Source organism: Hemicordylus capensis, chromosome 2, assembly GCF_027244095.1.
Source record: "Hemicordylus capensis ecotype Gifberg chromosome 2, rHemCap1.1.pri, whole genome shotgun sequence".
Taxonomy (NCBI): Eukaryota; Metazoa; Chordata; class Lepidosauria; order Squamata; family Cordylidae; genus Hemicordylus; species Hemicordylus capensis.
Window position 1 is genome coordinate 193,637,580 of NC_069658.1, and position 12,993 is coordinate 193,650,572.

At 49.4% G+C, this 12,993-nt stretch overlaps 1 protein-coding gene across 5 annotated transcripts in view; it reads right to left on the reverse strand.

Annotated features, from left to right (window-relative positions):
- Positions 1–258: 258 nt before the first annotated feature.
- The window catches only part of PDE1B (phosphodiesterase 1B), a 162,125-nt gene continuing 149,390 nt past the window's right edge, over positions 259–12,993 (reverse strand). For 4 of the 5 annotated variants that reach the window (XM_053295938.1, XM_053295936.1, XM_053295937.1 and 1 more), the window contains 4 exons: positions 12,747–12,864; positions 6,713–6,849; positions 4,609–4,727; positions 1,352–3,091 (listed from right to left, as the gene is read on the reverse strand). In XM_053295938.1, coding sequence (XP_053151913.1) covers positions 4,630–4,727; positions 6,713–6,849; positions 12,747–12,864 — 353 coding nt within the window. In that variant the 3' untranslated portion in view covers positions 1,352–3,091; positions 4,609–4,629. Of the gene's footprint in view, positions 1,325–1,351; positions 3,092–4,608; positions 4,728–6,712; positions 6,850–12,746; positions 12,865–12,993 lie in introns of those variants that run through there. The other variant, XR_008316116.1, reaches the window with a different exon arrangement.

Sequence of the window (12,993 nt, forward strand, 5' to 3'; positions counted from 1 at the left end):
GGACCTTCTGCACACAAGCAGAGGCTTCCCCACTGAGCTGTGGCCCCATCTCCTAAGTGAAATATCTTGCAGCGTTCACATGCAAACCCATCCAAATGCAGCCTGCTTAGCAAAGGGGGCACCACATGCTGCCTGTCACAAGACTGGCTCTCCTCCTCCTCCTCCTCCTCCTCCTCTATTTTATCCCTTGTTTACCATCACCTCTTCTTGCAAGGCCTTTTAGTGGAATTTCGGATGAACACAAACCAGCACTCAACATTATTTGTCTCTTTTTGTCCCTCCTTTATTTGTTGTTTCTATTCATTCCTTTCCTTTTATTCATTAAGTTTCTTTTACATGCGCATAGTTTGGATTCTGCATTGGAATATGGAGCTGTTATAATAAGAATTTGAGTTCAAGAAACAAACAAGAAGAGAAAAAAAAGAGTTACTGCATGGTAGAAAAATTACGCCCAAGGTACAAACACATACAGAGTTCCATGGACCAAATGTGTTGACAAAGGGGTATTTACAAGTTGTGGGGCCGGGAGTAGGGGCCGGGGAGGCTGGAGATGAGAACAGCAAGGGGTGTCCAGGTTGGTCACATGGAAAAATGACGGAGTCAGAGCTAAGAGAACTCCATCTCTTGGCAATTCCTGTTCAGCCACCTCAGTCTCAAGGGAAGCATTCAAAGCACTGGACAAGACGTCAGAGCTGACGATGCATGGGGCAAAATCTTGGCCATGCCCCCATTCCAGGTTTTTACACTGGGGCGGAAAAGTAGGTAGGGGGAAACTGAGGCCTGAATCACACAGTCCTGGGATGACCTAGCAGATTTCAGGCTGGGGCAGACATTCACTTTGAAGAAATGGAGAAACATTCTATTCCTTCACAAGTTTCAGAATTTCCCATTTTTCCTTAAATACCTCCAGCAGCTCAGAACTAGCTTATCCCCTCATCCATGAGTCCCAGTTCACCTCTGGCTGCAATCTCTCTCTCTCTCTCTCTCTCTCTCTCTCTCTCTCTCTCTCTCTCTCTCTCTCTCTCTCACACACACACACACACACACACACACACAGCTTCCTCCCAAGCTTGTCAATTCTACTATGTTCATCCATGTTGTTCCCACATTCAAATGCTTATAAATGGGAATGTGCAGAATATTCTGAGGTCTCATCCCAGTGCCCCAGTCAGGGCCAATATATTGCCTTAGCCTGTGCATGCACACTAGCATAAGAAGATTGGTAGCCAAGTGTTCAATGTTCTCCAACCACTGGGAGAAGCGAGTAGTTCACATATTGCATGAAAGAGGGTATTTGCTTTAGCCTAGTGCAGGGTTTCTTAACCTTGGGCCCCCAGATGTTGTTGGACTACAACTCCCAGAATCCCCAGACATGGCCTTTGTGGCTGGGGATTCTGGGAGTTGTAGTCCAACAACATCTGGGGGGCCCAAGGTTAAGAAACCCTGGCCTAGTGGATATTCCTCAGCTTCATGCAAGACCTTGCACAAGATCTTCCATGTACACATCTGATGATGTCTCTTGGTTTCAAGCTCAACCAAAAGAGGATCACCACTAAGAGTGTGTTATGTCAAAACGCCTCTATTCTGATATATGATTAATCTGGAGAGAGAGAGAGAGAGAGAGAGAGAGAGAGATGGAAGCATGCCAAGGCTCAAGCTTATCTAGAAGCCAGTTCTCTGCCTGGAAGACACACTTCCAAATTTTAGATATGTGGGCGCAGGCTGTGATTCAAAGGAAAGAGTATCCGCACTTGCTTAGAGGTATGCTGTTCCATTATTATTTGGCTGAGCCCTACCATTTCAAACATGGCTTAACCCCAATTCATTATAGCCCCAATTCCTGACTGGCAAACTTCTCCTGCTTCTGGAATGTCGTTCTTCCCACTCCTAAATCCAAACCTGCAATGCACTGCCCCTCCACCGCACCCTGATCTTCGTTGCACGCAGGAGCTCATGCCAGACACACAAGGGTGCTCTGACCAAGGACCATCCAAACCATGTTCCATGGTGAAGGGAACTTACTTCAATTCAGAAATACACAGGTCAGTGAGAGAAGGATCACCAAGCTGCGAGTTTTTGCATCCCAGAAAGCCAGAAGCTACAGAACTGGCAAGAACAAGGCTCTACCTGGCATCCACTTTGCACACCCCCTGCAGGAAGGCAGGCAGGATCCAGCCCATGAAAAGAAGTGCAGTTTCGTCTCACTCATTCCCACTCCAGAACGACCAAAGGTCCAGAGAAAGGGGGACCCCGCCACTGCACAACAAACGCTGAATCCCACAAACAGTGGGCCAGTCGCCAAGTGGGGGTTGTTTGAAGCACCTGATCATTGTGTAAGTATTGCTCGGGAGGGGCGAGATTTGGCACACAGCAGATCTGAGCCATTTAATGCCATGGCAATGAGGCTGGCTGATCTGGTTTTGACAAGAAGGGAGGCCTACACATACAGAGCATTCACTTATTCATGCAAGGGGATGGGCCTGCCAGAAACCTCTGCCAGCTGTCCCAAGAGAAGCGCAAGTGGAACCTCCTGGGCAGGGTCGGGGGGGAGGGGGGCGACTCTTGGTCCCTTTGGTCTTTGGTCTGGCCCACCTCCCAGGCCATCTGGATTCCATGCTGCTCATGCAGGGGCGACCTTCGCCACGGTCTCCACCCCGCTCTCCAGCCAAAGAAGTGCAATCTCGGCCAATATTTCAAAAACCAGCTGTGGCAATTGGCTCGGCAGTTGCTTTGCTGGTCTGGCAGTGAGAAGCCTTCCCCGGGCCATTTGGCACAGTGGGGGTGGGGGTCGGGGGGGTCGGTTCCTGATGCCACCAAGGCCGTTCACCCCACTGGCGCTGGGTGACGGGAAGTGACACGGGGGTTCTCTCTCAGTCTCTGCAACTCAGGGATGGGGCAGGCAGTGGGTGCTGTGTGATGTCGACGTCGCTGACTCGTTAACGTTTGCATCTATCATTATTAATATTATTACTAGTAGTATTGATGGTCGCATTCATGTCACACCCTTCTTGAGCTGGGAGAGGCTCCCTCCCTGTGCGGATGGTGCTGAGTCGATGGTGTCGAAGACTTTGGAGTCAACTGCGTCAGGGACCTGCCAGTTAAAAGGGAAAACGGGATCAGAGGCAGACTCAGGAGGGTTTGCCGGGGAGGGAAATACTCTAACCTCCACACCACAGGGAATCCAGTTCTGTAACGTGAACAAATCGTGCAACTTATGCGTGTTTGCATATCCTTTTCTTTCCCCCTTTGCTTTCTCCTTGAACAAGAATACTACTGAAGCTGCCTTCTACGGAGTCAGACCATTGATCCATCTAGCTCACTACTGTCTACTCTAGCTGGCAGCAACTCTCTAGTGTTTCAGACAAGGGGTCCTTGGCATCCCTGGAGATGCCAGGATTGAATCGGGAGCCCTCTGCATACAAAGCAGGAGCTCTGCCACTGAACGATGCCCCTCCCTTTACTGTCAAGTGCTGCCAAACAACCTTCAACTGTGCCTACGATCACCCTGCAAGGCGGGCCACTGTTACTACTCCCATTATTGGAAATGGGGGGGACGATGCTGAGACTACACTGCACATTATGGTGGCAGACCCATGACTTCAAATCCACCTCTGTCCCAATAATTAGAACTCTTCATGGCTAAAGCAGAAGGTGGGGGGGGGGGTCTGAAGAGAAAAAGAGGCATGAGAGGGGAGAGTGATGAATCCACTCCCCGCTCCCCACCTGCTGCTCACCTTCCAACAGGCCACGTTCCTCCCAGCTGAGCTCTCTTTCTGTACTGGAGCTCTCCTGAGGGAAAAGTGAGGTCAGGGGACAGACTGCAGGGAGATGAGCCATAGGCAGGGGGAGAGAGGAGCCTCTTTAAAGAGCAAAAGATCTCCACTCCACTCCTTTCTTTAGACGTGAAGCTTGTCCTAGGATGGAAATGTCTGTGTGGTGCTGCTGCTGCTGCTGCTAAAGACACAGGAGTAGGACTGGTGGTGAAGATGGCCGCCTCGAGTGAAGCACACACTCCACTGATGGCTCCTCCTGCTGTTTGGCAGCTTCCAGGGGGGCTGCTGGGAACTCTCTCTCCTTTATAAAGAGAGCTGCAGTTCTAGTTCTTACTGAGGGGGTGTGAGCCACTTCAGACTGCAGGCTCACAGGACTGAATGCCCCTCCATAACAAAAACCAATCCCCTCCACACAGAAAACTAGCATGGCAGGAAGAAGGCGGGGGCTGCTTGAGTCCAGGGACGGGACTTGGTTTGGTCTGTCCTGCCTCCCTGTCTTCGGCTTGGATTAGAAACATCGGAAGCTGCCCTATACTGAGTCAGATCCTTGGTCCATCTAGCTCAGTATTGTCTTCACAGACTGGCAGTGGCTTCTCCAAGGTTGCAGGCAGGAGCCTCTCTCAGCCCTATCTTGGAGATGCTGCCAGGGAGGGAACTTGGAGCCTAGATGCTCTTCCCAGAGCGGCTCCATCCCCTGAGGGGAAGACTTCTAGTCTCCCTTCTGTATGCAACCAGGGCGGATCCTGCTTAGCTTGAGGGGACAAGGCATGCTTGCTACCACAAGGCCAGCTCTCTTCCCATTTGAGAAGCGAGTCAGTGGCGGGCGAGCGCTCACCTTGCTCCCATACGGGCAGGGCTATTCCACGTTGCCATTCTGATTGTGCTGGCTGTCAGGCGTGCTCGCCTCCTCCTCACACGGCGAGAGCTCGTCAATGGAAGTCTGGTTCGTGATGCCTACGGCAGGAAATGCAGCTATCAGAAGCGGAGGGTGATGGGTAGATGGTCACAGTCTTCTGAGAAGAGGATGGCTGAGTGATGGGGAGGGGAGGGGAGGCTACAGTGGTGTGTCAAGAAGTAGTTCTTGAACAGGGTCTAAAGGAAATGAGGGGATGCATTTGAGAGACTGGGAGCAGCCATTAGCTCCTGGGCTTATCTGGAGTCGCTCTCCAGGTGTTTGGGCTGGCTTCTCCCATCCCATCCATCCAGTAAATCTGATTGGCTGGCTGAGTGAGGGGCCTTGCTGTGCCGTGGTCAGGGTTGCTTTTCATTCCTCTCCCATCCGTTTCTCTCCAGTTCCTCCTCCCACAAAGCAGCCTGGCTTGCTCCCCCCATCCTGCAGCAAAAGTCTCCAGGAATTCAGTGCTTTTGCTCTTCAAGTCCCTTATCCTGCCAGTGTACATTGTTTCACAAGCTGCCCTTTGGTGACTAGCTCCACCTCCCCCAGTTGCTATTTTGTGCTGGTAGTTCCCGAGGCTCTGGCAAAACAAAAGCAGCTCCCGGGAATCTCAGATCTGCCCATCTCTGCTTTAATGGACAGAGGGGAATACCATTCAAAGACCAGGTGAGGCATAGCAGGAGCAGGGCCTTTTCAGGGGCAGCTTGCCTTTTTTGGTAAGCTGCCTTGAGGGCCTGCCAGCGTCAGAAGGTGAGATATGAATTTAAAGTAAATAAAGACGCCAAAGAAAGTGTGTGAAGGAGAAAGTAACGGGTGGGTCTGTGAGAAATTAGGGGAGTATGAAGTAGCGTAAGGACAGATAGGGAAGGAAATCTCTATGGGGGTTGAGAACTAGAAGCTCATGGGCATAGAAAACATGAGCCTATTTAAGGAGAAAGGTAACACCCGGTGACGTTTCAAGAAAAATGAGCTTAGATGTTTTAAACTGACTACAATGGATAGAGAAAGCAAGAAGAAAAGTCGGCAAAGAGGAGGGTTCGGGTAGGTTATGTGCAAATGCATGCATTAAAGCCCTGATACAGTACTTCTCTTTTTCGTAAGAAAAACAACTTTGGGAAGGAGTGATTTTGCACACAAATGAGAGGGAACTGCAGTTCCCCCACCATTTCCCCATTCAAACTTACCCATAGAAGCATTCCACATGCTGGGATCAAAATACACATTTTCGTGATTAGTGGCGGGACCACAGGGGGTCATTTTCAATGGGGATGTGCTAAAATTTTGTTTCATTTTTCATTTCATTGTTTGCTCTGCTGGCTTGATTTGTTTTATTGGTTTGTTTCAACCATTTGCTTGATTCTGTGCCTTATTCAGGTGGCTACTTCCTTTGAATTTTAATTCCGTTTAGAATCACTGTCTATTGATTTAATTAGGCAAAATGCAGTTCACTGCAGCTTTTTAAATTTATTTTTAGAATCTGATGAAATTTGTAGGGATGGAAGCCCATCATGAGGGGACAAAGCCTTCTGAATTCCATTCAAATGGGTGCAGGGGTTTTCATTTTAAGAGCAAGTTAATTTTAAAACATTTTGTGTGGCTAATCTGCATGAAACGAACAAAGAATACAAAGGTGCCTCCGGGAAAGTTCATTTTCAGAAAGACAGGTGCAGAGGTTCCCAAGGAAATCACTACTGAAGTAAACACAGAATTTACATTACAAACATATAATCAACTGCTCGCTTCCTTCTGACTGACTGCATTCTTCCGTGTGGGAATTCCTGACCTTTTGGAATTTCTGGATAATTTATGAGCAATGACGTAGGGAAATAATTTATTGGTTTTAAAAAGGCACCAAAAGCTCCTGCAGACATTTACTCTGAAAGAGAAGAGGCCCCCTGTGGGACCCTCCAGGGAACACTAGATGACAGGTGGGGAATGCCAGTGCTCTGGTCCAACCCTCTGACGGACTTTGGCAGGAGAACTTCCCAAAGGCGAGTCAACCCCCACCCTACCCCCGCCATTTTGCCCTGCAGTCTAGCCCTACCACTGGCAGCCCGCTCCTTCCACTTCTGCTTGTTCTCTTGGATGTACTTGGTCCAGGTGGAACGGAAGCTGTTGATGTCAGCGTTGATGTCTCCCAGCTCAGCATGCTCATCCACAGAGGGCTGACGCCAGTGGGAACTGCGGGTAGTGGGAGACAGAGGCAGAATGACCACCAGGAGCAGTAAAGGGCCGTTGCTGGCACTCCCCAATCCTCTCCCCCTCCCCACACAAGGCTCCGCTCAGGCTTCCCCACATCCCCCAATCCCGGGTATCACCTTACACTTGGTCCTTTAAGGCAGGGGTGTCAAACGTCAGGTCCATGGGCCAGATGGGGCCCTTTGAGGTCAATCGTCCAGCCTGTGTAAGGACCTAGCTTCCCTGTACCGTGTGGGCATGCAGAGCAATTCTGATGGCCGCTCGCTTAACCTGAGCATGGCCACGATTTCTGGAGGCAGCTCTCTCTCAGAGGCGTTCAATTGGCTGGGGCTTCTCATCTTTCTCTCGGAGCCTGGCAGGAAACATCCGCCCGTTTCCATAGCAACCAGCCTAACGGTGAGGAGGGAGGGACTCAGGAGTGGGCGAACTCCAACGTGGGCAGGGAACGCGCCAGGGCCAAGAGAGGAAGACTGCGTGCCGGCAGAAGCAAAGAGCCAATCAGGCAGGGGTGCACAGACTGAAGACAGGCAGAGAAAAGGCAGCAGGCAGGGAATTCTACCCGAAGAATTGCATTTTTGTTTGCTCTGGATTCTCCTGCCCTCCTCATTTTCTCTCTCTCTCTCTCTCTCCTCCCTTACTTTCCTTCGGGTTGAGGGGCAAGCCTCTGGGGTCTAGAAGTGGGGATCTCTTTTGCCTGGTGCTGCCACCAGCCTTGTGCATCCTCCTCTTCATGAATGCATCATGATTGTGCATTATGATCATTTTGGGATCTCGTCTGCAGCAGATCCCCTGGAGGTGTAATTGAATAAAATCTGGCCTGCCACCTGTCTGAGTTTGACACCCCTGCTTTAAGGGTTCTGAGCCAGGGAGATATTCCTAGGCTTTAACTTGGCTTAAAGGTTGTTGCTACAGTAGGGCACATGCTTGGCATGGATGAAGTGCAAAGATCAGCTTTCAGTCAAACAGAAGGATCTCGTCTGAAGGCTTTATAGTGCTGATGCCAGGCAGTTTGGCCGAAGGGATGGAATTTGTCCTACCCCCAAATACAGGGATCAGTCAGCCCCTGAGCAGGAGCAAAACACATTCACTGAGCTTTCCCAACAGAAATATTACTTGGTGAAGTTTCCATACCGCCCAGCTTACTGTCTCTGCTTGTGGGGCTGGAAGTAGAAATAGTTGCCATGTGAGATTGACACACTTTGGCCAAGTCATGATGAACTTACCATACAACCAAGAGATGGACAGTTTATTTATTAATAAATTGGACTATTAAGGCTTCATCTACATGCAAAGCAAAATTACACAGCAGAATCCTTCACAGAATGCCCTACTGCAGATTGCAGGGGATTTTGTTTTTCTGAATTCTCTCCCATGTGTTTTTAAAAGGGGGAAAAAACCTAATCTCTACATGGGGAAAATGAGCACATCAGGGAAAGTACTTTGCTACAACCTTTTCCCTGATTTGCTAGTTTTCTACATGCAAGCGTTCATTTTGAGAAATCATTCAAAAGCGATCTGTCTGCAGACTAAAGAGGAACAGTGAGATAGGAATCAACAAAATTATTTTGCTGACTGTGAAGCACGGTTCATTTAGAACTATAAATACTGGAACCAGTGAGAGACCCGGATTCTGTAAAGTTGAGGAAAAGGCAGAAGGGAAACAAAGGTAGACAGTAGGAGAAGACCTTGCAGTTGGCTCATACCAAGCAAAGCTGATCCAGAAGATGACCTATTGATGTGAGAGAGCTTCCTTGGCTGGTATTTCCCTCTTTGATGAGAGGTTGTGGTGGTGCTTACACTGAAGCCCTGCCGGGCATCCTTCAGGTCCTAGATTGCAGACCAGTGTTCCCTCTAACAGGGATTCCCAGATATTGTTGACTACAACTCCCATAATCCCCAGCCAAAGGCCATTGCAGCTGCAGATGCTGGGAGCTGTAGTCAACAACAACTGGGAACATCTGTTGCAGACCTACTGAAGGCTTGAAACCAGAGATCCACCCCTTGTTGGGCCTCTCTTTCACTTTCCACTGACTACATTTGATGGAGGAGGCCCTGCACAGCCTTCTCTATGTAGCCAATCATCCTCTCATTTAATTACTACTTCCCACTGTCTGCTTTACATTTTCATGAAAGCCCATTTCCTGACTGGGAGGCAAAATACTATTTTATAATAATAGATAATAAGTTAATAAGAGATAAACAAGCATCTCATCTTATCCAATGGGCTTGCCCGGCCTTGGGAGCGGATAGGGAGGCAGGAAAAGCGCATTCTTCTGCCTGGGAACGAAGGCTGCTCTTCAGAGTGCTTGGCGAACACTTCCTCCCCTGGGGATCCCCAAGCAAGGCCAGGATTGCAGGCGGTGCATAGAGAACAGCCTCCTCACGGAGCCACACCAAGGCCATTTCCAGCTACAAAGGGGGCCGTTTTACACGAAGCCCGACTTTGCTGCTGGCTGTGCTTCTTGACGCTCGCCTCCTGGGAGTTTGGGGACACGAAAGTGCTGTCAGCGCTGGCACCTTGAAAGCTTCCATTTGATCTCACAGGCTGACACAGAATCCCTTTGGTCCTCCCTGCCTTCCCCGACAAGCCGGCAACATGCATCAGGGTACTATTCCGCAGAGCCTCGAACTCCCAGAGAAGGAAGGAGATGAAGGCACCAGAGGGAGCAGCAACCCACGTCAGCCTCCCTTTCTTCCACAAGGCAAAGGCCTGGCAAACAGACCTGCCAACTTCCCTCACTGCAAGCAGATTTTAAGGCTGATCTCCCCAATTCTCTTTTCAACTAACAACTACCAAAATGCCCATCACAACGAGACGTGGGCGGTGTTTATGTGGAGGCCAGGAAGGGGCCGTAACTGAGTGGGAGAGCATTTGCTTTGCACGCAGAAGGATCCAGGCTCACGGAATGGCACCTCTAGTTGAAAGGTCTTGGGTACCAGAGCCAGAAAACAGCCCCGAGAGAGCTGCTGCTAGTCAGCGTGGCTGGTACTGGGCTAGAAGCACCAGTGGTTTGACTCCGTAGAAGGCAATTCCATATGCTCATAAGGCCTCCTGTATTGCCCCAGGAAGGTGCAGCTTATCACTGTCTGCTCTTCATCCAGAGACAGGCTGCCTCTGCTGGCATGATCCCCATCAAGCGAGGGCCACGTTTATCAGTATCAGGTTGGGGTGGCACCCTTCCCTTTTTACTGCAACAGGGTCTTTTTTCCCTTTTACTGCAACAGGGTCACCAGAACCTATGTTCTATTTTTGCCCATAGGAGTGAATGACAACCATGCCTGTGTGGTAGGCAGGGTGCATTCAGGGACACCATTACTAAACCTGCCTCCCTGCTCCACGGACACCTTCAAGGTAGCTGAGGAGCAAGCCTGCTCCTATCTGCACTCTCCCCATCCTGAGTTGTGTTTCTTGGTCACATGAGAGTGTGATGGAATGTTGGGACCTGGTTTTTATCGCCAGAGGTAGCAAAATGCCCACCACTATTACAGGTAGGTTACCTGTGGAGCAAAAGGCTTAAACACTGTAAGGAGATCCAGCACGCCTGAGGGGATCTCTGCCAGCCAGGGTTGGCCCAGTCTCCATAAGACTTCTGGCCCTTATTAGGGTGGGCAGCAGCCAGAGGAAGCTCAGAAGGTTCACTGGAAGACATGCTGTGGGGTAAGGAGTTTTTATCTGTCTTCTACTCCCCACTCTCCTTCTGGGTGGGGGAAAGGGACTAGCTGAGGCTTTTCCTCGCTTTTTCAGCCTGTTTGCTATCTGGGGCTCAGATCACTCTAATTGTATTTGATATCCTGCACCTGGACCAAGCTGCTTGATTGGTGGGGGTAAGGGGCTTCTGATCTTCTGACCATTAGGCATTCCAGAAGGATACCATGGTCAATGGTATTGAAAGCCACAGAGAGACCCAAAAGGATCAACAGAGTCATACTCCCTCTGTCGATAGCCAACTGACCGCCTGAGGGAGGTGGGATTGGGTGGCACTGTTTCACAGTGGTTCCACTCTTGGCTCTCTGGTAGATTCCAGATGGTGTCACTTGGAAGCTACTGTTCTGCAAAGCAAGGACTAAAGTGTGGAGTTCCACAAGGCTCCATACTGTCTCCAATGCTCTTTAACATCTACATGAAACCGCTGGGAGAGGTCATCAGGAGGTTTGGTGCAGGGTGTTATCAATATGCTGGTGACACCCAGATCTACTTCTCCATGTCGACTGCATCAGGAAATGGCATATCTTCCCTAAATGCCTGCCTGGAGGCATTTAGGGAAGATATGCCGGTAATGGGCTGGTGAGGGATAACGAACTGAGGTTGAATCCAAATAAGATGGAGGTACTGATTGGGGGGCGGGGCTTGTTGGGACCCAAGAGATGGTTTAGACTTGCCTGTTCTGGATAGGGTTACACTTCCCCTGAAAGATCAGGTACATAGCTTGGGAGTGCTCTTGGACCCAAAGCTCTCCCTGGTTTCTCAGGTTGAGGCAGTGGCCAGGAGCGCTTTTTATCAGCTTCTACGTCATTTTCTAGAGGTAAATTACTTTAAAACAGTGGTACATATGCTGGTAACCTCCAGGCTTGACTACTGTAATGCACTCTACGTGGAGCTGCCTTTGTACATAGTCCAGAAACTACAATTGGTACAGAATGCAGCAGTCCGATTGGTCTCTGGGACAACATGAAGGGACCACATAACACCGGTTTTGAAAAAACTGTACTGGCTGCCGATATGTTTCCGGGTGAAATACAAAGTGCTGGTTATCACCTATAAAGCCCTTAACAGCTTGAGTTCAGGCTATTTAAGAGAATGCCTCCTTTGGCATGAACCCTGCCACCTGTTACGATCTTCTGGAGAGGTCCGGTAATGCTTGCCACTAGCTCATTCGGTGGCAACCCAGGACCGAGCGTTCTCTGTGGCTGCCCAGGGCTTTGGAATGTGCTCCCTGCTGAAATAAGAGCATCTCCTTCTCTGTTTGTTTTCAGTAAGACCCTCAAGGCTCTCCTGTTCTCGCAAGCTTTTAATTAGAATCAATTTTAATGATTGTAATAATTTTTTAATAACTTTTATACTATTGTTTTTATTGTGTCGTGCATATTAATCTGGGTTGACTTTAAATATTACTTTAAATTTTGTACACCACCTACAGATGTACATATCAGGCGGTATAAAAATATGAAAAATAAAATAAATAAGGGGTGGAAGGCAGATTTTGGACACACCACAACTGTGACCCCCTCCCCCCAGTGCATGGGAGTGAATGCTGGCCGCCATTAAAAAGCAAAGGGGTGCACTCAAAGACATCACTAGAGTGGGGACTGAGCCAGCTCCCTGCCCCTGGGGTCCCAACCATTGTCTCCCAACCAAGCCAGCTCCCATCTACAGAGCGCTATCCTGTTTCTTGATCACACTAGAGTGAGATGGAATATTGGGAGAGAGTGATGGGAGGTTCTGGAATGATCCTGCTCATCCTTTCAGATCTGCCGATGAGGTCCTGCTCTGTATTCTGCCTCCATGTGAGGTATGCCTGATGTGTATGCAGAACAGGCCCTTCGGGCTGTGGTACCCAGACTTTGGAACTCCCTCCCTCATCTGTGCCTCCTCTCTTCTAATATTTTGTAATGACTGTTAAAAGTGAAGACCACATGTTTAGGGAAGACCTTAATTCTGGACTAATTATTTTGTAACCCCTAAAGGATGCCGTTTACCCAGCTTGATTGTCATTCTGTATGCTGCTCACTTTATGATTTAATTAAAAATGAATACATCAGGAACCTGCAACAACAGTGGAGATGACGGTAAGGAGTCTGATCTCTTTCACTGGGATCTGACCAGGGTGCATATCCATGCCAATACTTCCCTCCTCCCCGTTCCCTCCCGGTGTGCAAACCTGCTCTGCTGCCCAGAGGTTTTGTTCTTGGAGCCTTCCTCCACCAGTGGAATGATCATCTTCTCTGCCACATCTGTCAGTACTTGAAAGGTGGGCTCCACGATGAAGTCAATGAAACCTGCAGAAGAGAAGGGACATTAGCCAAAGACAAGTGGATTCCCCCGCTCCTCCAGGCAACATGGTGCACCATAGAGAGAACATATGTAGTGGACAGGGAGGACCATTCAGTAAAGCATGTGTTGTGGCA